Source organism: Lygodium microphyllum, chromosome 26 (assembly GCF_053477565.2).
Source record: "Lygodium microphyllum isolate KBCC chromosome 26, Lygodium_microphyllum_v1.1.10, whole genome shotgun sequence".
NCBI classification, from domain to species: Eukaryota; Viridiplantae; Streptophyta; class Polypodiopsida; order Schizaeales; family Lygodiaceae; genus Lygodium; species Lygodium microphyllum.
The window spans coordinates 96,675,555-96,703,499 of record NC_141160.1 but is presented as its reverse complement, the minus strand read 5'-3'; the positions used below and the strand labels follow the sequence as shown (position 1 = coordinate 96,703,499).

General features: G+C 47.8%; 1 protein-coding gene across 3 annotated transcripts in view; it reads left to right on the top strand.

Annotated features, from left to right (window-relative positions):
• The first annotated feature begins 517 nt into the window (after positions 1–517).
• Positions 518–27,945, top strand: part of URE (urease) — a 186,188-nt gene continuing 158,760 nt past the window's right edge. Inside the window, exons 1-4 of one of the 3 annotated variants that reach the window (XM_087668541.1) lie at positions 691–829; positions 1,075–1,355; positions 10,920–10,990; positions 11,094–11,139. In XM_087668541.1, coding sequence (XP_087524667.1) covers positions 1,347–1,355; positions 10,920–10,990; positions 11,094–11,139 — 126 coding nt within the window. In that variant the 5' untranslated portion in view covers positions 691–829; positions 1,075–1,346. Of the gene's footprint in view, positions 830–1,074; positions 1,356–10,919; positions 10,991–11,089; positions 11,140–27,945 lie in introns of those variants that run through there. The other 2 variants (XM_087668540.1, XM_087668542.1) reach the window with 2 other exon arrangements.

Here is a 27,945-nt window from a genome sequence, read left to right as displayed (position 1 = left end):
TTCGCCTAGGATTTTAATGAGATGTCTTATGAAGCCCTTATGTGTGAAGTGTATCAATAATCACAAAAGCAACATATTCACCCGAGATTCTAAGGAGATCCTTTATGAAACCCTCATTTGCGAAGTGTATCAATAATCACAAAAGCAACATATTCACCCGAGATTCTAATGAGATCCCTTGTGAAACCCTCATTTGCGAAGTGTATCGAGATTCTAATGAGATCCCTTGTGAAACCCTCATTTGCGAAGTGTATCGAGATTCTAACGAGATCCCTTATGAAACCCTCATTTGTGAAGTGTATCAATAATCACAGGTTTCTGGGTTCAGAGAACACCAGTTACCGCTTTTGGCAGGGGTTACCTACTGGAATCTGGATTGCCTCCAGATACAGTTCGCGCACCGTCCGGACTCCGAGTCTCCGAGGTAGCGACGAGGCAAATGACAAGTCCACAGCGAAATGAGCTAATATTTTGGCCTACGTGAGCAGTGAAACTGGAATCTCGGACCCACGATCGGCGACAGGGACATCGTGGACAAAAAGCTAGCATATGGAATCGACGCAAGCACACGGACGGAGTATCTGTGATCGTACACAGAGAGAGAGAGAGAGAGAGAGAGAGAGAGAGAGAGAGAGAGCCCTCTTCTTGTGTTTCACCTCTCGTCCTGTGACCTGCTGTCTCTCTCGCACACGCAGCCTCCAACATGCAGCTGTTACCCAGGGAAAAGGAAAAGCTTCTCTTGCACCAGGCTGGATACCTCGCCCAAAAACGGCTCGCCAGAGGTCTCCGCCTCAACGCTCCAGAAGCTAGCGCCCTTATAGCTTCCCAAGTAAGTAGCGAACAGATCTGTTTAATTGTCACAGTATTGATTGACTTCTTCCATTGCCAGGCAGATTCGGTTCTTTGTGATCATCGAGTAAAATCATAGTGTCTCTCTCAAGTGCAGCAATCTGCGCATTTGTGGCTGCTAAGTCTCTGTGCTTATGGATCTCTGGCTGTTGCAATATACATGGCACACATTTCTTGACGTGCATAGGCTTTAAGCACCTTTGGCTTGCCTCTTTTTTTGTACAGTGAGTAGCTCGCATAGCGCATGTGGAAGAGCTAAAGTGATTGATGATCGCCCTGCAATATGAAATCGCTCCTTATAAGAAGAGTAATAATCTACATCAGTGAGAGGCTGGTTAATCCTCATGGCTGCGTTCCTGAACACAAAAGAGTCAAAATTTCTTTTAACGTAAGTCAGTTCCAAGGCGGCAAAACCTCAGAACTATCGAAGGCAATGACGTTACATACTGCGGTGCTGCTAGCTCGGCATCAATCCTCCTTCGTCAGTCTTTCAACCAATGGCTTTTGTATGTGCAATAATAACACGGGAAACGGACAACTAATAAGATGAATAAGATGTTGATGTCCTATAAGACTGGGTATGTTAAGCAGCCTCGGACTTCACACAGAAACGAGGGCCTTAGAGCCATTCTCATGGACAGAAACAACAGTGGAAAGTAAAAGAAAAGAAACGTCGAAGGCTTTTCAACAAACCTTGAGCCATTGTTGCCATGACTAATGGTTTTGCCAGTAATCTTCAGCTTCAATTATACCTCCTGATAGTGCATAATGTTGTCCACCAACTTCTTGGCATCGGCACCTTGAGAGGCAAGTCCAGTGTCTATGACAATATCATATCCTCTCTGGGCATTCATTAGCCCAATGGTCTCTCTATATACCATACTAGTGACATTGGGATAATTCTGAATAAGACAAGTAAGACGATGATGTACATCTAGATGGCTGTGATTGGTGACCTTTGTTATTGTGTTGTTTATGACCACCTTTGTGATGAGCCTGGGCCAGTTTTTGGAAGGGTGTGTATATTTAGCAGCCTCAGATTCCACATTAGAAGTGATAGCCTCGAAGGTGGGACCCCCAAGTGGAAACAACAATTAAAATTGCACAAAAGGAATCTGTTTCTTTACCAAAGTATTAACCATAATCTGATTACTGGTAAACTGTAGTCTTACGTATGGCCTTAGCTTTAGTCATAAATCCTGATACTACATAACTTGTTCCATCAACTTGGTACCAACATGAGACTTCCAGTCATGTAGCTATGCTCAAGATTGACACCCATATAGTGTCTTTCACTGCAAAATCAGTCTGCAAAAACTGCTAAGACAAAATTTCAAGCACACTAGCTCAGTGCTAATGATAATATCATAATAACGTGCTAGCCAACTGTGGGCACTCTCTTCTTCTAAAGATCATAAGTATCATCTTTAGATCTAGATGCTGAATCAAAAGTAGGAAATATCCCCTAAGCCATATGCATTTAATGAAAGTGCCAATGCAGTAGGACATTGTAGCAGCTCGAACTGCTGAAAACAAAGTTGCCTGAGCATGTCTGTCTTAAGATCTTGGATTAAATGCAGGTGATTGTTACTGTTGTCTGTCTGTCTAGGAATTGGACCTTACCTGATTGAAATGCAGCCTTTGATGCACCTCATCTTGGTTAAGTGCAACCTTTGCTGTGCATGACAGCCTTTTGGTGGTTTACTATTATGACACTCATCAAAACAAAGTATTGCCGCCATTTTTTGTAAAAATGGAGCTCCTGTTGCACATGAACAGTGCTGAGCTGCCTCACTCGAGGTAAATGCAGCCTTGTGCTACAGTTGAGTAGCCAGAAAACAATTCAACCTGTGGAAACACAGCCTTTGCTGCCCACAAACAACTGTGAATCGCCTCACTTGCTAGTTCAGCAACATCTTGTCCTTGGTTCCAGTGCAGCCTCCTGCTGTAGACACCTTTCTGATGGCAGAGATTGACTTTAAAGACATGGAAATGTTGAAAACACAGTTGCACTAACTCAATGATCAACTCGAGGCATTTATTCTGGTGAGAAAATGCAATTCTAGCAAGTATATGCATATGCTTCTACATCATATTGTTTTGCTAAATCTGCAATTGTACAGATAGGTCTCTGTGTTGAGCTTCATGAAGGTGTCAGAATAGGGGGTGGCGAAGGAAGAAAGAGATACTGCTGTAATAAACTGCAAAAACACAAAGAACGACGAAGAATACTGCAAAGAACACAAGAGCTCAAACAATGAATGAACGGGCAATGGAATCCGCAAAACAATACAAGAGATGTATCATACAAACTACACAGGTGAATGGCACATGTGGTGACCAGCAGTAGCTGTGGATTCCCTCTCTCCAGATGGATATAATCTGATACCACAAGAATGGAGGAGTGGAGTATAAATAGACATTGTGGAGAGACTCCAGACAAATGAGCTGGCCCCAAAATGGATTGCCCAATTGCCCATAAGATGCTCTATACAAAGCCTAATAAATGGCCTAACATCCATGAATTGTACATAACACCCTCTCTCAAATCATAGGTGGTCAATACAATAAAATATACAAGGATGGGGAACAACAGGCCCCTAAAATCATCACTATGTCCATTGTAATGATTTGCTAGAAACCTATACCATCATAGAACATACAATAATGATAAGGGATGCTTGAAGTACCCGAATGCACCACTGGAAATACTCTAAGATGCTCGAAGTACCTGAATGCACCACTTGAAATGCTCCAAGACTCTTAACTCTAGGTTACGACTCCAGTCTAGAAGACATCTAAGAAGAAGCACCAAGTTGATGTCAATCATACTCAAACTGTGATCACAAAAAGTGAAAATAACTGAATCCCTATTTGTCACTAGTGCCTTGTAGAAGTACACCATGTCCATGGATTCTTAGCCTTCATCCAGACCACTGAAGTGGCCCCTTATCTAAGCTCAACCTAGGAGCAAAGATTGCTCTCTATCAAATAGCCCATCACAAACGTGGAAGTCCATCAGAGCTCTAGGATTTGATCTTGCCAAAATGTCAATGCATGTAGAAAGCATGCATCTGGATCCATCGCATCATATCAATGTATAGTAGGTATCAACATGCCCAACTACTATCCTGTCACAATCATCCCTCTTTGGCAAGGGGATATGTGAGGAGCATCATCGCACTTCTATAGGACAAAGAGATCTTTGCTGTGTGCCAAGTCATGCACTCCGAAGGAGAATAGATGTTGCGGAAGAGGAGATCAAGGAATGTTAGATCCCCCAAAAGAAAACCTGCTAGGCACTAGTTCATCTCAACCATGACATAGAAGTAGTTGGTTTCCCTCCTTGACATAGAACCACCAAGTCAATTCGAGGAGTCAAGAGTCCATGGAGTAGCCATGTGTCCATGAGTGGAGCAGAAATTGTGAAGATATCCTAGGGTTTGCACTGAGGAAACACAAAAGTACGACCACGACTGAAACACAAAGACTCAGACAATGATGTGCAAAACTCAAACCCTAAATGCAAAACACAAAAAGCACACAAACACAAATAGAGAAGAGGAGAACTCTGAAGTGAATAAATGAATGCTGTAAATGAAGGAAAGAATGTACAACATGCTCAAGGGCAAAGTTGTCCAATAGTCAATGGCTCTTGTGGGAGTGGGAGGTTTTGATGTGTATCATCCACTTGAGATGGATCCCAAGTGTAGTAACCACTAGTCAAGAGTAGAGGCTAATGAAGAAGAGTGCTGAAAACACAAAAACAACATGATGTAGATGATGGAAGTTGTTACAGACATGGGATGCACACTGTTCCTTTTGTGGTTTCATCTTCCTAGGAGATTTGCTCTTCTACTAGCCACGTGAAGAAACTACTAGGGTTTGCACTAAGGAAACATAGAGTGTACGACCATAATAGGAACACAAAAGACATAGACAGTGATGTACAAATCTCAAACCCTAAACGGAAAACGCAAAACTTGAAACTCAAAATGCAAAAACACAAACATATATAGAGAGAGAAGGAGAACTCCGAAGTGAATGAATCAATGTAGTAAATGAATGTTAGAGTGTATAGAATGCTGAAGGGCAGAGTAATAGAGTGTCCGAGTGTGACGTGCACCAGAGATGGATCCCTAGTGCTGTAACCACTAGTTAGAGATGAGAGTTTGCTGAATAATGAAGGGCGACAAGATGGTCATCAAAACACAGGAGTCAGAGGCTGAAATCTAGTAAATGTAGTAGTGTACCACTAGAGAAGGCTGAAAATTGATCACCCGAGGCAGAGAATTATCACGTGACAATAGGAGAGGTGTTTACTAATGTAGGCGGCCTATTGGACAACAAAAATGCAAGTATTATAGTAGTTGCTTGGTGGGAGAGATGGCAAGAGATGCTGAAAATGCAAGCTGATCAAGTGCTATGATGATGCAACAAATGGAGATGTCCAAATAGCAAGGTGATGGCTGGAAATAGGCCGTCTAGGGCTGGATGGTGATGGGCTATAGTTGATGATAGCTGGATAGCACATGGTAGGTGGCTGGTGGCTGAAATATGCATGGTAGAGTCAGAAACTTGCAACTATTTATAGATGTGGATGGACCCTCCTAAATTAGGGTTTGCACAGAAACTCTCTCGAATTGCTCCTCATTTTAGGGTTTTTCATTAAGTAAACATGTTTTGGGGTTGTTATCTCCCTCTATGTTTATCACTCACTCACTCACTAACTCACTCACTCACTCACTCACTCACTCTCTCTCAATCCCTCAATCCCTCTCCTCTATCTCCCTTTATCTCTATTAATCTCTGTTACAGTGCAGCAAATGCAGAAGCGTATAGACAAGATTAAAAGAAAATGAACACGAGAGAAACAGAGAGAAAAGAGACAGAAGAATACAGAATTCTGCAATCAATGAATGCTGAAATGAAGAGTGTGGATCTTGAGCTAAAACATGTATTACTTGCTGATTAGCCTCTTAAACAGCCCCAAAACACACTAAAAATGCTCTTTTAGAGTAAAACCCTAAAATGGGGAGCGGTTCGAGAGAGTTCAGTGGAAACCCTAAAACGGGGAGTGGTTCGAGAGAGTTTAGTGGAAACCCTAATTTTTGGGCCACCCTTCCACATCTATAAGTTGCCCCCATTCAGCCTCATTCCGTCTGTGCAGGTTTCTCACTCCACGTGCAGATTTCAGCCATCAGCCCCCTCCCACGTGGTTGTCCAGCCCTCCAGATTGCTGCCACTCAATTTGTGTTTGCTCCTGCTGCTGACACCTTCATCCATGCTGACGTCAGCTGCTGGCGACATCAGCATTTGCTGCGATTTGATCATCCAGTCATCGCCAGCTACATTAGACACTGTTTCAGCCCGTTGTTTACAGCAGACTGTGTGCAGTTTTCAGCCTCTAATCGGCGGTACATTGCTGCGTTTACCATTTTTCAGCCTCCAGACTGATGCGTTTTTGTGACCAGCCTGCTACCATTCACTTTTAGCACTCCTACAATCCGACTGGTGGTTAGAGACTTGGGATCCGTCTCTGGTGGACGTCACACTCCAACATTGCTCTGCCCTTGAGCACAGTGTACACTCTTACATTCATTATAGCTTTCATTCACTTCAGAGTTGTGTTCACTCTCTCCCTTCTTTTGTTTGTGTTTGAGTTTCTGTATTTGAGTTTTTGAGTTTTGAGTTTAGGGTTTGAGTTTTGAGTTTTGCGTTTAGGGTTTGAGTTTTGCCCTCTGTGTCTGTGTCTATCTCTTTGTGTTTTTGTCGTGGTTATACACTTTGTGTGTCCTCAGTGCAAAACCTAGGAGTTTTCTTCACATGGTATCAGAGCCGGTGCTCTTGTAAAGAGTATCCTGTAGATATTGTGGAGAGCTTGTCTTTGTGCGAGGCACACAATACGACTCCTAACCTAATCACAATGTCCCAGATACCTTCTTCTCCAGTTCCTATGATGTCTTATCAGGCTTCTCCATCATTGGAGGCCCTAAGACGGCATTATGGACTCGGTGAGGAGGATGACACTCCACCTTCACCAGATTTCACTAACATGACAAAGGAGGACTTTGAGGAGTACTATCGCAACAAGTACGGTGATGTTTACACCCCTCCTACCAGTTTTGCTACCATATCTGGACTAGTTGGTGAGGCTGGCCACCTCTCCATGGCCACCTCTTCGATCATGGAGGACATACGGCATTCGGAATGTCTGGCGATCCATCTTCATCATCTCAGCCAGGTCCAATGTCAGGTTTGTACAATTCTTTTGTGTTGCATGAATCAAAATCCTCACCTGTTTCTTCTTTTGAGGTACAGGATCCGGATGGCTTTGCATATGTGAACTTCAATAAAGGGGGCTCACAAAGCAGAGGGAATTCAGGTCCATCTACAGCTTTTGTTTCATTTGAGCATATCACACATACTTCTCACTTCCCTCCCATCCCACCCTCTTCTATATCACACCTTGATCACCTCTCATCATCTTCCCAAAACCTTAGATTACACTCCACATCTGCATCACACACCCTAGGGGTTGGATCTTCCATCTCCACTCCTAGCACCTTTTCCTTCTCCAACCCATTCTCTACCTCTTTGCACCATGATACTTCGTTATAGGGAATGCCACCCTTTAACACAGTGCCTCTCACCTTTCAGCAAATGAGCACACCCATAACTCCTGGGTCGACTGTGATGGGCATTCCCCTCACTATCCCCAGCTTTACATCTCACATGACCACTCATACGCAGGGGTTTCTATCCTCAGCTTATGGTGTGTCTTCACATTCTTCTTGGGTTACACCTACACAGGGATTCCCATCTTTTGCTCCTCGTGTTCCCATTCCACCTCCTTGGGTTTCTCATGTGGCTACCATGCCCATGCCTAGTCAGCCCATCTCTACCTATGGATCCACCTTGCACACTACCTGCATGCGTGGTGGGCACTCTGGGGCCCATTCCCAAGTGTACTCCATTCCCCCATCCTACCCACACTACACTTTTTCACACTATCCATCTCCGAGCACTACCACTCCTGTTGCAACGGCCAAGAATGCCTTCACGGATAATACACGTTTTAACGGGTCAAATTTCACCACTTGGTCTAATTTCATGCAACAAATGCTTGAGTCTCAGGGTCCTTGGGATCTAGTCATTGGTCTAGAGCCTATGCCGGACCCTTGACTAGCTCACCCTAATTACATCCGTCAATGGAGAGCCCTCGACTATGCCGAATCCTCGACTAGCTCACCCTGATCACATCCGTCAATGGAGAGCCCGCAATGCCACAGCCATTGTTGAGCTGTTGCAGGGATTGTTTCTTGAGTTTCACTCTCAGTTGCAACACTTCCCGCTCGCGTCAGAGCGTTGGAGTCACCTTCTCGACTGCTATGCGGCTCGTGATCGTACTCGGTGCATCAATCTCAACTTCGAGCTTCAAGAGTTCTCTATTAAGGAAGGGGATGATCTAAAAGTCAAGCTGGCTGAATATAGGTGGTCACTTGCCGAGTTCGCCACTATTGGCTCTCCAAAGTCAGATGACGATTAGTTTACATTCTTCTTGAATAAGTTGCCTGAAAAATACTTCAATTTCATTCACCACATCATCTCCCAACCTCGATTGCCAACCTTCTACGAGTTTAAGTGCTAGTTTTTGCGTTACGTAAGGTTACATGATCAAGTCCACAAGAAATCCTCATCATATCCTTATTCAGAGTAGAGGGGGTTGGTTGCCTCTTCTTTGGGAGGGAAAACCACCAGTGGCAAGAACTGGCAAGATGCGAAGGCAAGCCAATCAAAGGGCGACTCCTCTTCCTCAAATGGAACCAAAGAATCTAGACCTATCTGGCAGCAACTTCCTACTAAGAAAAACCGGTTTTGCACACATTGCTAGAGAGCAAGCCATGTGGACGAGGAGTGTCGCTCGAAGGCCCAAGGTCTTCTATCTAAAAAGCCTTTGCAGACCGCTGCAACTACACAGTCCAATGGGGCTACGCCTTCCGCTCTTGCTTCATTTGCTCTTTTTGCACCCGCTGTTTTTGCTGGACGTGTGGCTCGAGTACAGCCTCAGTAGCCCATCTCTTTCACTACCCCTGAGGGACTGGCTGATTGGTCTGCAGGTTCCGATCCCATTACACTTCATGCATCTATCTCACCTTTCTTTCCACCTCGTCAGGTGTTTCCTTGGCAGAGCCCTACTACTGGACGTACGCGATGGTAGCCACCTTCTTAGACTAGCATATCTCTAGGTCCTTTCATATACCCTAGGTCAGTCTAGCATTCATTTTTCACACTCTTAGCGTCGGGCCCATAGGATTCATTGTCCTTAGCTTTTCCATTCTTTTGACTTCCGCTGCATTTATTCACACACATACACATTCATTGCATTTATTTTGAGTTACATTTCCTTTTTGTTATGTTTTGCTTTGGAGCATCTCACCACTAACCTCTGTGTTTGCAGATTCTCATCTCTTTTGTAGGGTTTTGTCTTTCCGTGTAGGGCTAACTTGCAGATTGCTTTGGTTCTACCCGGGCTAGAGACGTGGGGATGTACACCGTTCCTTTCATGGTTTCATCATCCTAGGAGTGCTTGCTCTTTTTTTAGCATGGCGGTTTTCCCTCTCGAGGCGGATCGTGCAACATCTCTCTCGATGCTATCATGGCGGTGACTTCTACCTTGCTCTTCTAGCGGGGTGCTTCATCCACTTCATCCACTTTCTCTTCTTTCATTCCTCATGGTTCTCGGGACCATCCAAAGACCGAAATTAGGCTCCTCTTCCTTCTTCGGCATCTACATCCAGGTTGAGAGGGGGGTTCCTACTCTTCTTGGTATTTTACAGGCTTCAACACTTTGTCTTCAACATCGGCTTCTTCCCCCTGTTGTACCTTACCCTTTGCATTGCATGATTTCATCATCTTTGTTATAGGGCACTTGGGCAAGTGAACAATTTTCCCATGAGGGACATTGTCCAAGTGGCACCTGCTGCATAAGCATTCTTCAGCATGTAGTATACTTTGCATCTCATTGTGCAAAGCACCACTTGAGTGGATCCTAAGCTGTTTCCATCGGCGGCTGTTGTTACCACACCACCATCCTCTATCACATGGATACCTCATCACCTATTTTTCCTCGTCATCGACACCCTGAGTGGATGGGTTAGCTTGTTCTATTTTGTGATGTGTTGGGTGTACTCTCCCTACTTCCGTCTTCTGGGTGACTATTACTCAATCAGCCGCATCCCATAAAATTTACCTCACTTATTCAAAAAAAAAAAATCATGTAGTTCCATCCGCCTTTGTAGGGCTTGGTAGGCCACTAGGCAGCTGCCGCGCACCCTTTGTCCGATGCCTTGTCCTCTCTAAGGTGACTACTTGGATTCCCTTGGTAAGATGACAATCACCTTTGTAGTCTTGGTAGGCCATTGGGTAGTCGACGTGCACCCTTTGTCCGATGCCTTGGTTGCTTTGCGGTGGGATGCCTTGGGGTAAGTAAACATCACAATGGCTAGCCTCACCTTTCAGCTCAGTTTTGGGCCTGAGAGGGGGTATTGAGCTAAAACATGCATCACTTGTGCTGATTAGCCTCTTAAACAACCCCAAAACACACTAAAAATGCTCCATCATCGAAGAGAGGCCTTCTCTTGCTCCATCATTGAAGAGAGTCCTTTTTTTTATAAAAAAGATCATGGAAAGGAGAAATTCGTGCACAATGTTTGATAATTCCACAACTAATGTATGAGCCTAATAAGGTGGCTCTTCAAGATGTACAACATGGATATCAAGCCATTCTTGGATTGTGGTTACCTTGTTGAGATTCATTTGAATGCCTTTGGAAGAGATGACATACCCACGTTAAGCTGATTCACTAGATGAAAAAGTCACTCTTTTTAACATGGATTAGGGTTTTTTTTTTGTAGTTTTAAAACAATGTTTTGGTATTGACAAGTCCTATCACAAGTCTTACCAGCCTTGGAAGTTCATGAGGGAAGGAAAATTTAAGCCTTGGAAAATTTGTTTTCTATGTCATGTTCTTATTTGAGATTTCCTTATGTTTCCATTTGTTATTGAAGGTATTGGAGTTCATCAGAGAAGGAAAAAATGTGGCAGAATTGATGGCCCTTGGTCGAAACTTTTTGGGCAGGTAGATTTCGTTTTGCTTTTTTTTTTGGGAGGTTTGTGCTAATTTGTCTTCATTGCATAGTTGAATGTGTGCACATGTGATTCATGTGTATGCATGTGTGCAGGCGGCAAGTCTTACCAGCTGTGGCACGTCTTGTTGAGGTTGTTCAGGTAAACAATGTTCTTGTAATGTTTGATCAGTTGTGTCATACTTCTCATGTTTTTACATATGCTAAAACAAAACCATCAATTATTGATACATTTTATAGCGCAATGGTCTTCCCCTATCCCTCTATATATTGTTGGTTATTGGGGCTGATTGTTTTATGTTTTCATCTCAACCTATTCCTTCTCTGAGATAGTTTTTCACTGTGTGATAGCGGAATAGGGAGACTGATGTATTTTAAATGGCAATATCAAGATACCATGCCACTAATACAGACCAATTCAGGCATGTTCATTTTCTTGGTCAAGCTTGTGATTCCTCTCATGCAAGCGATTAAGTTTGACCTAAGTCTTTGTCACTCCTGCGGAAGAAAGCTTTGCAAATGCGATAGCAGTAATTGGAGTACTGTGTTGAGCTACCTAAACATAAATTTAGAGAATTAATCCTAAAAAGACAAAAGTTGGTAGGTAAAACGGCTTGAGCAGCTGTATAAATGGGGCATGTGGGGCATGGCCACAGTTCATCCTTGATCCTTACACCCAAGCACCATCATTCATCATCAGCTTCCGTTCTTATCATCCTTGCCACCTTCGCCATCAGCCTTTGGTCCATTTGGAAGTGATGTACTTATCCAGTGCATTTTGTGATGTATCTCGGGGGAAGTGGCAGTCTTTGCTGCCCTGGTGCCATCATTTTCTTCTGAGATATCATCTTTGCTGCTGTGTTTTGCAGACCCTGTTGCAAAATATAGGTTCTCCTGTGTTTTCTGCCGCAACAATCAAGGCTGCTGCTGCTGCCCAATATGCTGCATCTTGGATCTACCACATCATCAAAGTGGAGCTCTACTAGTGCTGCTGCTATCCAGAAGGTGCTGTTGCTGTGTATACCTGCCTTGCAAGACTTGCTTATTCTTCTTCTTTTAGCATTGAATTTGGATGGTTGGTCACCTTCGGGGTTTGTCTGGCGTATGACACACTTTTGCTGTTTGTGTTGCCATCAACAACTCCGTCAACCCCCCTTCAGCCCACTCCCAAAGAGAGGGACCTGTTAGGGTTTCTCTTCTGCCTCTGCATTGAGCCTCCACCTCCATGCTGGCTACATTGCAGTTGGTTCTTCAGCTCATTAAGCATTATATCATGTCAGAGTGCAGCGGTGCGGAAGCGTAGGACTGAGAGAGAGAGAACGCAGAGAGAGAAGAGAGAGAAAGAGACAGTGGACGATGAAGATCTGCTGTATAAAGAATGCTGAATACAAAGATATGCAGATATATACACGGGCGCAGTGCGCTGGACTGCGTGTCTCCACCTCGACGATGCAACCTGCTGTCCACCTCGAAGTCCGCTGCAGTCTGCACTGTCTGTTGTCTGAAATCTGCGAACAGAGACGGAATCTGCGCGTGTCACCGGTCTGTAATCTGCGAGCAGAGAAGTGTACCAGACTGTTGAAAGTGCCAGGTATAAATAGCCGAAAAACCGGGGGAAATAGGGCGCCAGAAATAGCCAGGCGGCTGCATTTAAATGCAGCCGATTGGCTGCTGCAGGTCGGACTGCCACGTGGCAGTCCGACTGTGCAGTCCGATTGCCAGTCCGACTGCACCAGCCTGCTGCCCCTGATCAGGCTATGACCTGATCTCTAACACCCCCTCTCAGAGCCTGGGCAGGGCAGAAGCCTGAGGGATCTGGAATGTCTCCGAAGTAGAGCCTGAGGAAGCGCCTTCGTAAACAAATCCGCAAGATTGTCCTCCGTCTTGCAATACTCCACAGTGATGGTCTCATCCTGAAGCTTTTCTCGGATGAAGTGGTACTGGATCTCGATGTGCTTCGTCCGGGCATGAAAAACAGGATTCCTTGCCAAGGCAATGCAACTCTCATTGTCACATCGCAGCAATGTAGGACGAGTCTGGGGGCACCCAAGCTCCTCCAATAATCTCCGAAGCCACACAACCTCGCATGTGGTGGAAGACGCGGCCCGATACTCCGCCTCAGTAGACGAAAGGGCTACCGTGGGCTGCTTCTTGCTACTCCATGAAATAACACCTGCACCCAAAGTAAAACAGTAACCTGTAGTAGACCGCCTGTGGTCCACATCACCGGCCCAATCCGAGTCGCTCCAACCTGCAAGTATAAGATCTGACCCATCTGTCCCTGCGGGGTAATGAATCCCTAAATCAGACGTCCCCCTCAGATACTGAAGTATCCTCTGAGTAGCCTGCCAATGCACCGTCTTAGGTTCACTCATGAACCCTGCCAAGAGCCCAACAGCAAAACATAGATCAACCCTCGTGTTGAGAAGACAAATCAAAGACCCAATCAACTGTCGATAGCGGGACGCATCCGCCAAAGGAGAAGCTGAATGGGAAGTGGCCTTCCAGTCCGGATCCATAGGAGTAGAGAGGGCCCGACAATCCTCCATCTCAAAAGACACCAAGAGCTCCTGTACATATCTCTCTTGAGAGATAAAGATCCCCCTCTGAGACTAATAAATCTCATGGCCCAAAAAGAAGTGGAGTAGACCCAAGTCCGTCATCTCGAACGTCCGATGTAAAGCTGACTTCGTCTCTTGGACCTGCTGTGCAGCATCACCTGTGACAATCAAATCATCAACATATAATACAAACAGCACACAACCATCCTCGGAAGTGTGAACATACAGCTGCGGATCGGCCTGGGACCGCCGATATCCCAACTGAGATTGGAGGAACGAATCAATCTTCTTGTTCCATGTACGCGGAGCCTGCTTGAGGCCATACAAGGCCTTCTTCAACCTGTAGACTTTCCCATCGGAAGATCCAAAGCCTGGAGGCTGCTCAACATAGATCTCCTCCTTCAAATCACCATTGAGGAAGGCCGACTTCATATCCAACTGATAAACAGGCCATCTCCTATGGCCAGCCAAAGCAAGAACAGCTCTAATGGTCGCCATACGAGCTGTGGGGGCAAAAGTGTCATGACAGTCAATCCCGGGGCGCTGTGTAGAACCTTTAGCAACAAGGCGAGCCTTGTGCTTATCCAAAGTACCATCGCTTAGGTATTTGGTCTTGAAGGCTCACTTGACGCCAATCGCCTTCTTCTTCGGGGGGCGAGGCACGAGTGACCAAGTGCCATTCCTCTCAATAGCCTCCAACTCGGCTTCCATAGCTTTCTTCCATGGGGCGGATTGTAAAGCCTCCTTCACGGAGGTGGGCTCTCGATCCTGCATAACACGGGTCATCAAACAATAGTTGGAGCAAACAAGCTCCGTAGAATGTGCCTGGTGCCTCCGTGACCGCCGCGGACCATCCTGCGGTCCCCACTTCTGAGGAACCCCCTCGATCCCTGAATCACGGAGTGTGTCACGGGCCCAGCGAGGAGGAGGCCGAACCTCCCCTTGTCTTTCTCCATCAGCAGAAGACTCTGGAATATCCACCGGCGGTAACTCCTCAGAGGTGTCCGGTGGAACAGTAGACTCTGTGTCAGAAACAGAATCATAATCAAAAGGCAGGGCTCCAGTGGAACTGTCGAAGGAGCCCAACTCTCCCCTGGATCTCCAAGAACGGGATGCTCCTCACCCGTTGAAGTAGCCGGAACCTCCACAAACCGCACATCACGGCTAGTGTACACATCCCGCTTGACGGGATCATACAGAAGACCCGAAAGTAAGAAACATCTGGCTTCGTCCCAAAATAAGCCTCAAATGGGGTCATCCCTTCCACGGCCGAAGTCGGGGATCGATTAAGGATGTGGACTGCAGTAGCCACAGCCTCGGCCCACAGAACCTGAGGGGTCTGTCGGTGCTCCATCATGGTGCGCGCCATCTCGATCACACTGCGGTTCTTCCGTTCAAGAATACCATTTTCTTGAGGAGTATTGGTATTGGCAAACTCCTGGTGAATTCCTCTATTTGCACAAAACCGAGCAAACTCATTAGAAACAAATTCACCTCCCTTGTCGGATCGCAAGGTCTTCAACTTCCGGCCTGATCGGTTCTCCTCAAAGAGAAGCCAATCCTTGAAGTGCGAGAAAGCTTCTGACTTTAGTGCCAAAAAGTAGGCCCATGTCATCCTGCTGTAGTCATCCACGATCAGCATGAAGTACGAGCTCCCACTCAAGGACTCATTCCTCATAGGGCCACATAGATCCGTAGATACTAGCTCCATCGGTGAAGTAGACCGCCGCGAAGCTGTGTGGGGAATGGCATCCCTATGCTGTTTCCCCCGTATGCAGGAGACACATGGCTGCTGGCTCACCACTATATCCGGCAACCCTTGAACAAGCTGTCCACGTGACGCCCTCCAAAGATAGTCATAGTTCAGGTGACCAAACCGAGCATGCCATAACTCTGACTGTGACTGAGAGGTAAGAAGAAGAGTAGAGAGGGCGGTGGAAGACTTCAGTTTGTAAATGCAGTTCTCCTCATATCCGGATGAGAGAACCTTCCTCGATCCACGATCAAGGACTCGCACCGTAGTACTGTCAAACTCCACCAAAAGGCCAAGGGAGCAAATCTTATGAACTGAAAGGAGATGGTACCCTAAGCCTGGTACATGCAAAACCTCTGAGGTATGGGTACCACCTCGTCCATCCGGAATAAGCTGCATCTTACCCCGACCTGCAATAGATACGGAAGAGCTGTCTCCAATGAGAATCTGCCCACGCGAGGGTCGCAACTGGGCAACACCATCTAAGGAAGGAGTCATGTGCCGTGAGGCACCACTATCAACGATCCACTCTCGAGCCTGGGGAGCCGTCATCGCAGCATCAGAAGCATTCGGTGAAGCGTCCTTAATGACAGCTAGATGAAGAAATGCAGCTGATGAGGGTGCAGCCACCGCTCCAGAATCCTTGGTGTCCTTCTGCTTGGTGTCCTTCGTGTCTTTGTCAGGGCAATCCTTCTTCCAATGGCCAGTCTTTCCACAAATATGGCATGTGGAGTCTTTGTCCTTGTCCTTCTCCTTGTCCTTCTTGGACTTGTTATCCCCCTTCTTCTTCTTTTGGTCCTTCCCCTTCTTCTGAGAGGCTTGACCTGTCAGGGCTTCCGACTTGGAAGCATTTTGTCCCTTTAACTGTTCCTCTTGGTCCAAGACCATAGGAACCAACTCTTCCCACCGAAGAGTAGACTCTCGCCCCGAAGCAATAAGGGCAGAGTAAAATGTACCGAATCGTGGCGGCAACTGGGACAATAGTGTGATCGCCATGTCTTCGGAGGAAATCGGCTTCCCCGCATTCTGAACCTGCATCTGTAGCTGCCTTAGCTTGTTAATGTGCTCCCGTAGCGAAGAAGACTTATTGACGGACAAGGTCCACATTTGTACCTCCAAAGAAACCCGCTTCATTAGGGTCATCCGATTGTACATCTGATCAAGCTCCAGCCATATCTCCCGAGCCACCGTCAAGTGCTCGATGTGAGCGATCACGGCTGTAGTGCATGATAGAAAGAGAAAGGATCGAATCCTGGCATTCAGTTTGTCCCAATGAGACTGGGCCTTGGCCAACTCCGCACGAGCATCGGAAGAGAGTTTGGACTCATCTCTTACCGAGGACCGGTCAATCTCCTCCTGTACCAACTCCGCCAAATCATAGGACTCAAGAATGGCCAACATCATGACGCGCCAAATGCGGTAGTTGTCGCCGTCGAGCTTCTGATCTGTAGGAAGAGCCGGTAAGACAGGCACCTTCCGGTCCATAATCGCTTGGAACTCCAAGTCAATCTCTGTAGACATCTTCACCTGCAATGCCTTCACAAACGCAAAAGCAGCCCCCTCTAACTGGGTAAACTCAGCCTGCTAAGACTCTTCTGCGTCCTGAACCTTCACCCGCCGGAGGCGATGAAAAAGCGAAACCTGCACTTGTAGGCTGAAAACTCAAACTTCCTCCGCGTCAAACAGCAGTAAACAGCAGCAAATCCACCACCTGTACTCCTTTCCTGTGCGCCCACACTCATTTCAGCCTTGTTCCAAGGCGCAGCCCTCCTGTCTGCCCTTAAACGCAAAAAACGCAAAATTGTGTCGCGATGGAAACTCCTCTTCAGGTTGATTCTGCGCTCAGTCAGCCCTCAAACACTGCTCTGATACCATGTCAGAGTGCAGCGGTGCGGAAGCGTAGGACTGAGAGAGAGAGAACGCAGAGAGAGAAGAGAGAGAAAGAGACAGTGGACGATGAAGATCTGCTGTATAAAGAATGCTGAATACAAAGATATGCAGATATATACACGGGCGCAGTGCGCTGGACTGCATGTCTCCACCTCGACGATGCAACCTGCTGTCCACCTCGAAGTCCGCTGCAGTCTGCACTGTCTGCTGTCTGAAATCTGCGAACAGAGACGGAATCTGCGCGTGTCACCGGTCTGTAATCTGCGAGCAGAGAAGTGTACCAGACTGCTGAAAGTGCCAGGTATAAATAGCCGAAAAACCGGGGGAAATAGAGCACCAGAAATAGCCAGGCGGCTGCATTAAATGCAGCCGATTGGCTGCTGCAGGTCGGACTGCCACGTGGCAGTCCGACTGCCAGTCCGACTGCACCAGCCTGCTGCCCCTGATCAGGCTATGACCTGATCTCTAACATATCATTCATGTGTTTGCTACTTTGATCATTTCATTTCCATTCATTTTGGGCAGTCATTTGCTAGCTGTTCATACATTCTTGTGCTTTGTTTGTTAGGCCTTGTCCTCTCACATGGTATTAGAGGTGGGCACTCATGACACTTGAGCTGCCCTGAGCATCAGGGATTTCAAGGGTGCAAATTATGGGAGCTTCAAAGCTTGAACCCTCTCATCTAGTTTCCCCCTCCCCCCCTCTATGAAGGCTGTGAGGGAGTGCTGCTTTCATCCATCACCTTTTATGTCCATGTATCCTCTCCATATTCCTTGTACATCTTGGAGCATTACCAAACCTCACGATTTGAACATCCTCAACCCAAGGTCTTTGGAGCTAGGTTGTCACATTCGATGGCGTCCATAGTACTGTCCGGTACTAGTACAATACTAATCGATCTTGGACATACATCTGATACAAAAAATTTATACATATAATGTAAAGTCTATACTCAATATTTGGACTTAAAACACAATATTGAGGAAGTAAAGAGAGCTTGAGGGAGTAGAAGGTTGAGGAGGTAGAGAGAGCTTGAGGGAGCAGAGAGATTGGGAAGCTCAAGTGAGTAGGAAGGATGAATGACAAGGGGGAGGGGAAGAGATTTTTATAGAAGAGGGAGCGTATTTTTGTTGTGAGAGAGAGAGAGAGAGAGAGAGAGAGAGAGGGTCGTTGCCGTTCGTCCCGTTGCCTGTTTGCCTCTTCGCAGCACCCCCTTCGACGACTGCTTCTGTGCCTGATTGCTTTCGTCAGGCAGTCTCTCCCTCGCTGCACGCCTGGCCACTTCAACATACTCCGCTAGCTGTGCAGATCGTTTTCTGAGGCGTCGCTGCATCTCCATCCCCAGCTGCGTCTCCCGTCCTCTCATGGACCATCCGAGCTCACGCCCGTCAGACCTCACGCCTGCGCTGGCCCCTGGCAATATTGAGAATTTGAGCGCAGCAGGGTATTCGTGACACTAAAGGCCAGGGCAAGTCGTGACGGGCAGAGGCGCAGTCCAGGGGTGTAGTCCAGAGCCTTTGGGACCTGCGCGGTGTATATTGGCGTGACAAGAAAGAAGACAACAACTTGACATGGCAGACAAAAGGCGACCTGCAGATTGATGATTCCAGCCTCAGCGAGAGAGAGAGCAGAACTGTTTTAGGGTTTCGTTTTCATCTGTGATGCTGTTCTAGGGTTTCGAAATTCCTGTACAGACCCGTTTTTAGGGTTTCGAAAGCAGCTGCAGAACTGTTCTAGGGTTTCGTTTTCATCTATGCGTGGCAGCAGCTGTGCTGACTCTGTTCACAGAGAGAGAGAGAGAGAGAGAGAGAGAGAGAGAGAGAGAGAGAGAGGCCTGTAGAGAGAGAGAGAGAGTGATATAGTAGAGGGTCGTCCTCCGCCGTGTGAGAAACCAGCTTACAGGGGTGCAGATTTCTAACTCAGCAGACAGCGATCTGCACTGTGTGTCAGTCCTCCTTCGAGATCAGATCGTGATACACGATGGTTGTTTTGGATCTGGATTTCATAGACCAAACGGTGGCAGCACTTGGCCCGGATTCTGATGCTGAGGAACCTGAGGATATGGTTCCGTGCACCGAAGAGATGCCCCCTGGTCCTGACATCCAGCCTGCGGGTAAACGTACCAAGCATACTTCGGAAGAGATAGGTGTTCATCACGATCGTTCCTATGCTCAGGTTGCTTCGGATTCTGTGGACTCTCAGGATGTTGACTGGGAGCATTTGCTGGAATTTGCCAACACTCTGCTTGGCGATTATGTTCAACATAATCAGGAAGTCTTTTCTGACTCTGCACCTGACGATGTTCTGGAAGCCACCGTGGACCCAAAAACTGTCCTACGCTCCTTTTCTGTGTTTTATGATCGCGCCGTTATACTCTTCTTCACTGGTCGAATCCCGCTGCTTTCCCGTATTCGCCAGTGGTTGCACAGTGTGCTACAAGGGGAATGTGTTGAAGAGATTTTTGTTGGGTCCCGAGGGTTTTTCGAGGTCCTGTTGAAATTTGAGACGCACCGTGCTGCTCTCCTGTCTAAACTGCCTTTGTTTTTTGATCGCTGGTTGGTTCATGTGGTTCCATGGCGCCCAATGGCAGATTTTCAGCGTCTGCTGCAACGTGAATGCCCTGTGTGGGTAGAAGTGGAAAATTGTCCGGCTGTTTATTGGCCACTATTGAAGGATGCTATGGCCGCTGTGGGCACTGTTCTGGTCCCTCCCAGTCTCAGGGCTGTGAATCACAACCGCTTGTGTATGTTATGGGACACTGCAAGGAAAAGACCTGCGTGGTTACGCCTCAATTGCTCTGGCATGCATCCGTTACACTTTTGTTTGAAATGGGGCAATTTTGCAGGACATTGCTTTTCCTGTGACAGTTGGGGCATTTTATGGCTGAATGCCCGGAGCAGCAACACACTTCAGATGTTGGCCATGTTGCGCCGCCCATGGAAGATATGGTGTGTGATACTCCGTCGTTGGATACTATCCACCCGCCCCAAGTTCTGGCCAAAGGTAAACAACAGGTTTCGGGTCTGGATTCCCGTGCCACTGATTGGGTTGAAGTACGTGCAAAAAAAGGCAATAGGGTTGTTGCGGGCATGGAGAATACTGTGCCTACTACCTCTCAAGATTCCATGCGTACATATATGCGCAGGAAGGAAATGTTGTCTTCCGAGCGCTCTGCTCCTGCTATGGTTTCCTCTGCCCCCCGTCCTCAGCCCGCCAGGAAAATGTATTCGGATCGTCCAAAGGGTCCACCTGCTAAGCTGGCTTTTGATACCAGAGGCAACGTCATTACCCCGTGGGACCGTCGTTATCCCCGTTCCAACCCCAAGCCAGCAGACATGCCGTCTACTTCCAAATCTGGTCCTCAGAACTCTTTTGTGGTGTTGGCGGATTTCTTGGACGAGGGAGTCCTGGACATTCTCGCCGACAAAGTCCAATCGAGGCAAGCTGTGCCTCGTACCTGATTTTGTTTTGAATACACATGAAAATAGCCACGTGGAATGTGCGAGGAATTTGTTCTCGACACAAGCAACATGCCATGTGGACTGCATTGTATGAGAATCAATGGGATGTCCTATGCGCTGTTGAGCACAAGAGTCACGGTGAAGCCGGAAAAGTTGTGGATTGCCATGGCTTTCGTTTGTTCTATGCAGGGACACAGGCCATGCATTATTCGGGTGTGCTCATGATTGTACATGACAAATATCAGCCTGTTCTTATTAAAAATGATGTTCATGGCCGCTTTTTGGTGATTGAAATTTTATTCGAAGGGGAAATCTTATGGTTACTTGGCCTCTATGCTCCGAATGATTCGTTATCTCGTCGCGAGCTTTGGCACACTTTGCAGACCTCCTTGTCACTTGGCAGACGGGGCTTCTTCATGGGGGATTTCAATATGTGTGTTGATTCTTCCCAGTCCACATCGGAGCATTCGGTAATGGATGCGTCGGAAAATCGTATGTGGCATGAGTTGGCTCTTGCTGTTCTTAAGCAAGATCTCTGGTCCTGGCTACACCCGTCTTCTACAGGGTTTACTTTCCATTCTGCCTAGTATGCAACAACATGGTCGCGGTTGGACTGTATATATATCATGCAGAATGATGATTTTCTTCCCGAGATGCTCGAAATAAAAGTGTTGCAGCAATATGCCTTGTCGGACCATTTCCCTCTGCAGCTCGAGCTGCTTGCACAACCCATTGCACCTTTCAAGCAATTCCTGGAGAGACTCCCTTTGCGTTTCAACTCGTCTTACTTGAAGCATGCAATCTTTCAGGGCTATATGCAGCAATTGATTGACAGATTCTTCTTGGACTTCTCCTCTCAGGGCACTGCGTCATTTGAAAGATTGCTCTCTAATGTGCAGTGGGTTGCTCGGCAGTATGGGATCTATCATGCCTCTCTTTGTCGGTGGCGTCGACAGGCAGCGGAGGACCTGTTGGTTTTGGTTCGTTCTCTGCTGGTGGACACTCCGGATGATGCATTTTTGCTCGCACTGGCCATGCGGGTGGCTGATATTATTAAAGAGTTCCAGTTGAAATCATATCAGCAGGCCAAATTGCAACATCTGACGGAGACTTTGCAAGATAGTGCATGTCAGACCCATAAGTTCTTTCAAGCTCTCCACGCCTCTCCTGCTCGAGAGAATATGACCAGACTCGAGGATGCAGAAGGCCACCTTATCCTGGATTCGCAAACTATTGTGCATATGTGCAGGAATTATTTCCGCGACCTTCTCGGTTCCACTTCTCCACCTTCAGCCCAAATTACTCAGGCCCGTTCGGTTTTTTATGACCTGGTCCGCAATCAGCTTCCGCAGGACATGCAAGCTACTATGGAGTCAGATATTTGTGAGGCAGAGGTTATGGACGTCTTGTTACACTTGCCCAAGGATAAAAGTCCGGGTTGGGATGGTCTCACCAATGAGTTCTTTGAAGCTTTTGCTACCCAACTGGCGAAACCATTGCAGGCTTTGTTTCAGCAGGTGTGGGAAACGGGGACCATGCCTTCCTCATGGAAAGAAGGACTTATTAAACTGCTTCCAAAAGTTCCTTCGCCATCTAAGTTGACACAGTGGCGCCCAATTTCTTTGATGGGTTCAATGTACAAAATCTTTTCCAAAGTAATGGCGAATCGGCTCCATAAGCATCTCCCTGCCATTGTGCACCCTCTTCAGTATGGTTTCATTAAGGGCCGAAACATTCTGCACAATGTATTGAATGCTCAACTGGCAATTGATTATGCAAGGCATTCTAATCAGGAGGTAGTACTGATTCAACTGGACCTGGAAAAGGCTTTTGACTATCTGGACTGGTCTTTCGTTGCTGAACTTATGTCTGCTATGGGCTTTGGTGCTCGGATGTCTCGTCTAATCTACACCATTAGCGCTGCGGCGTCTTCGCGAGTCATGCTGAACGGAGGTGTTACTGAGCCATTTGTCCTTGCCCGCTCTGTCAGACAGGGGTGCCCTTTGAGCACTCTATTCTTTGCCCTTGCGACACATCCAGTTCTTTTGATGTTATCTCATATGGCAGCCTCTTCTCAGTTGGCCGGACTGTCGCTTCCTACAGGACAGCACTTCATTAGCCAATCCCTGGCGGATGATAGCTTTATGATTTTGCGTGCGGACAAGGATAACCTTCGAAAAGCATTGGATGTTTGGGGTCTCTTTGGTCAGGCGTCCGGCCTTCGTATCAATGCGCTCAAATCAGCCATTCTCAGCTGCACGGAGTCGGATTTGCAGTCCTTGGACTGGCAGGGTCTGGTTGTTCCTCGTGGCTCCATTGTCAGGCATCTTGGGTACCCTTTGGGTGTTGATGTTCCCCCAAAGCAGCTTCTGCAGTGGATTTCTCAGAAAATGGTGGCTAAGTTTATGTATTGGAAGTCTCAGGCCTGGCCCTTCCATGTTCGCCTCAAAGTAGCCCAGACAATTATGTTGCCAATGCTCACATGTTTCTTGCCATTGTTGCCCTGGACTACTACGACTCTGAATGCTCTTACTCAGTCTATTCGTTTCATGCTATGGAAGAAGGACTTGTTGCATGCAGGTATTTCCTAGATCTCTTGGTCGCATGCGTGCACCCCCAAACGCATGGGTGGCGGAGCTATTTTAGATGCCCAAATTCACATGCAGGCACTCCAATGGTCTCTTTTCCGCGCCATGTGCTCGGATCATCATCCATGGGTCGATATAGCCCGTTATTTCCTTGAGGGCCATGGGCTTCTGCATGGCAATACCCAAATCCGGAGTTCTTGGTGGCATGTTCTTAATGCTGATTCGCGGTTCTCCAGTTCTTCTTCATCGCTGCTTACTCATTTGGTATGTTCCTGGAAACAGGTCCTCCAGAAGGCTCAGTGGCATCCAGCGGAGGATCGCTTAGCTACTAACTCTTTTCAATTGGAATTGCTGGCAGTCTCGCGTTTACTTTCATGGGAAGGTAAACATGAGCTTAGACCACAATTCAACCGGATGGCACGTTTGGGCTTGTCTTCGGTTGCGGATGCCACCCTTGCCAGTCGCAATGTGCTTATATCGTTTTGTACAACTAGGAGGCTTTTCAGGATCCCTCGTGGATATAGGCCTTTATGGGAACAGCTTTTGAGGGTGCTCCAGAGCAGACAACCCTTTCCTGCCCTTGCTTCGGATCATCCCTGGCAGGATTGGGACCTACAAGGCCGGCTGAATTTAACCAAAGCTTCTGCTAACCAAGTGTATCATCTTCTGATTAAAGATCATCAATGGCTAGGTACTAAAGTAAATGCTTTATGGGGATTGCGTAAATCCCGGTCATGGTGGAGGGCAACTATGATGGAGGGCTGGTTGAACAAGACACCCTTCAAATATAAAGTCTTTCTTTGGAGAGTGATGATTGGTGGTCTTCCGCTTGCTTCAGCTCTTTCCAAGCGACGAATCTCCAATGGCAACTGTTTCTTTTGCACCACTACTGTGGAATCCGCCCGCCACCGATTTATTTCTTGCCCCATCGCTAAGAAAGTCTGGTTATTTTTGTCGGCTGTTTGGCAAGGGGTGGTTGGTTTCACCCTGCGCCCCTTTGATTGGGTTTTTGGGCAGCCCAAATACCCCACTCCGGCACAGCCACATATGAAGCTCATGTATCACTTTCTTCGATATTGGGGCTGTTGGCATAACTGGACCATTCGGAATGCTTTTCTTTTTGACTCCGCCTATAATGTTCAGCGGCATATTGCGAGGCTTAAGGGCCTCTTGTATTGGCAGTTAGATCTTCTCCAGCATTTTGATTTGCTCTCTAGGGAGGACTTACGTCCCTGGCATATGGCAATTTCCTCCGCGTCTTTGCCATGACGTTGTAACTTGTAGTACTTAGAACCTCTTCACATGATGGCTTAGATTGTCGTCATGTATCTTGTAATCAAGTAATCTTGTATTTTTTTTTCGTAATTAATACAATTACCTTTTACGAAAAAAAAAAAGAGAGAGAGAGAATGAGAGGGTGATGATCGGTGGTCTTCCTCTTGCTTCAGCCCTTTCCAAGCGTCGAATCTCCAACGGCAATTGTTTCTTTTGCACCACCAGTGTGGAATCGGCCCGTCATCGATTTATTTCTTGCCCTCTCGCTAAGAAAATCTGGTCACTCTTGTCAGCGGTTTGGCGAGCAGTGGTTGGTTTCTCGCTAAGCCCTTTGGATTGGGTTTTTGCGCGGCCCAAATACCCCACACTGGCACAGTCGCATATGAAGATCTTGTTTCACTTTCTTAGATACTGGGGCTGTTGGCACAATTGGACCATTCAGAATGCTTTCCTTTTTGATTCAGCCTATAATGTTCAGGGACATATTGCTAGGCTTAAAGGCCTCTTGCATTGGCAGATAGATCTCATTCGGCACTTTGACTTACTCCCTCGGGAAGACTTACTTCCCTGGCATATGGCAATTTCCTCTGCGTCTTTGCCATGACTTTTGTAACTCTTTTGTCGTTTAGTACTTTATAAATATGACATCCATTACGAAAAAAAAAAGAGAATGAAAGGGAGCAGAGAGATTGGAAAGCTCAAGCAAGTAGGAAGGACGAATGAGAAGGGGGAGGGGAAGAGATTTTTATAGAAGAGGGAGCATGTTTTTGTTGAGAGAGAGAGAGAGAGAGAGAGAGAGAGAGAGAGAGAGAGAGTTTATTTATTTATTTAATTTAAAAAAAAAAAAAAAAAACGCGATGGCGGGGAGAGAGAACGGCGCTCTTCGTTAGACCTGCGCGGCGGACGTTCAGCGCTTGTCGCCTGTGCATCCCGTCGCCCACGTCGTCATCGCCTGGCGCCTGTGCATCTCGTCGCCACGTCGCCCGCCGCCTGTGCAACCCGCCGCCACGTCGCCTGCAGGTCTGCGCGCCCCGTTGCCTTGCCGCTTGTCGACTGTGTGAGCCGTCGTCCACGCGCCAGGCTGTCCCGTCGCCACGTCGCCCGATATCCTACCCCTGCCCCTGCCGTCGCCTGGACCTGTGCGTCCTGACAGATCGTGCCGTTGACGCCTCGGGCTTGCCTGCCTGTCCCGCCCCTGTTCGCCTGTGCCAGCCTGCACCTGCTCGCCTGACGACTGCCCGCCGGAGCCGCTGGTGATCGTTTCCCCTGCGTCAGCGTGTAGCGCCCTGTGGCCCCGTCGACGCCCGAAGTTTGAACGCCTTCCATTTGCAGAAACAGGAGCGACCTCAACTAACCTAACTCGCCCTTTACCAGGACGAGTGTGCAGACAGCAGTATGGCTGGCCTGGATATGGATTTTCTTGACCGGACGGTGGCAGCCCTTGGCCCTGATTCCGATGCAGAGGAGCCGGAAGATATGGTGCCATGCACGGAGGAGTTACCGCCGACTTCTGAACAGCCGCCTGCCGGCAAACGCTCCAAGCATACGCCTGATGAGCCAATGAGCCCTCCGGAACGCTCCTATGCGCAAGTGGCCTCTGATCCTGTGGATTCGCAGGAAATTGACTGGGAGCATTTGCTGGACTTCGCCAATACCCTGCTTGGTGATTATGTCCAGCATAATACCGAATCTTTTTCTGTTGCGGGAACGGATGATGTGCTGGAAGCCACGGTCGACCCCAAATCAGTCTTGCGATCCTTCTCGGTGTTCTATGACCGTGCCATTATACTTTTCTTCACTGGCAGGATCCCAGTGCTTTCGCACATTCGCCAGTGGTTGCACCATCTGTTGCAAGGGGAGTCGGTTGAGGAGATCTTCCTTGGACCTCGCGGGTTTTATGAGGTCCTGCTGAAATCAGAAACGCATCGCGCTGAGCTCCTGTCCAAGTTGCCGCTATTCTTTGACCGCCGCTTGGTTCATGTTGTGCCATGGCGCCCCATGGCCGACTTCCAGCGTCTGCTTCAACGCGAATGCCCGGTGTGGGTGGAGGTGGAAAACTGTCCGGCGGTCTATTGGCCCACGTTGAAGGATGCGATGGCAGTTGTGGGAACAGTGCTGGTTCCCCCAAGCCTCAGGGCGATGAACCGCAACCGTTTATGCATGCTCTGGGACACGGCCAGGAAAAGGCCCGCGTGGCTTCGCCTCAATTGTTCGGGCATGCATCCTTTGTATTTTCGCTTAAAATGGGGCAACTTTGCAGGCCACTGCTTTTCATGTGGAAAACTGGGGCATTTCATTGCCGAATGTCCTGAAAAGCAGACGTCTTCGGAGGATGCGCAGGTTGCGCTGCCCAAGGACGACATGGTGCTTGATGCCACGCCCCAGGAAGCCCTTCAGTCTCCTCATGTCATGGATAAAGGCAAACAACAGGTCCTGAGTGTGGATTCCGGTCGCACTGACTGGATTGAGGCACGTCCTAAAAAAGGTAAAAAGTTGGATGCAGGCCTGCCGGATCCTGGGCCTCCCGCTTTCCAGGATTCCGTGCGCACGTATACGCGCCGGAAAGACATGGCCACTTCACAGCAGGCTGCGCGTCCTACGGCCCCGTCGGGCCCCCGCAATCAGTCTCCAAGGAGAGCCTATACCGACGGCCCCAGAGGCCCACCTGCCAAGCTGGCGTTCGATGCCAAAGGAAATGTTATTACACCCTGGGATCGGCGTTATCCCCGCCCCTCTCCCAAGGTAGTGGATTTCCCTTCTACCTCCAAAGCAGGTCGCCAGAATTCTTTCGCAGTATTGGCTGATTTTCTGGATGAGGGTGTCCTGGATGCTCTCGCGGAAAAGGTGAAATCAAGGCAACAGGTGCCTCGTTCCTGACTTCCTTCTTTGAGAATACATGAAGATAGCCACGTGGAATGTGCGAGGCATTTGCTCTCGCCATAAGCAACATGCCATGTGGACCGTCTTGCACGAGAACCAGTGGGATGTATTGTGTGCAGTTGAGCACAAAAGTCACGGTGAAGCAGTAAAAGTGATGGATTGTCATGGATTTCGTCTGTTTTATGCAGGGACGCATGCTTCGCACTATTCGGGCGTGCTGATGATTGTCCATGAGAAATATCAGCCTGTCCTTGTTAAAAATGATGTGCAGGGCCGGTTTCTGGTGATCGAAGTCTTATTTGAAGGAGAGATTTTATGGCTGTTGGGCCTTTATGCTCCGAATGATCCCGCATCCCGACGCGATCTTTGGTCCACTTTGCAAGGCTCCATGTCACTCGGCCGAAGGGGGTTCTTGATGGGCGATTTCAATATGTGTGTTGACTCTTCACAGTCCACTTCAGGGCATTCGGTAATGGATACGCCGGAAAGCCGGGTGTGGAATTCCTTTGCTTTGCACGTGCTCAAGCAAGATCTTTGGT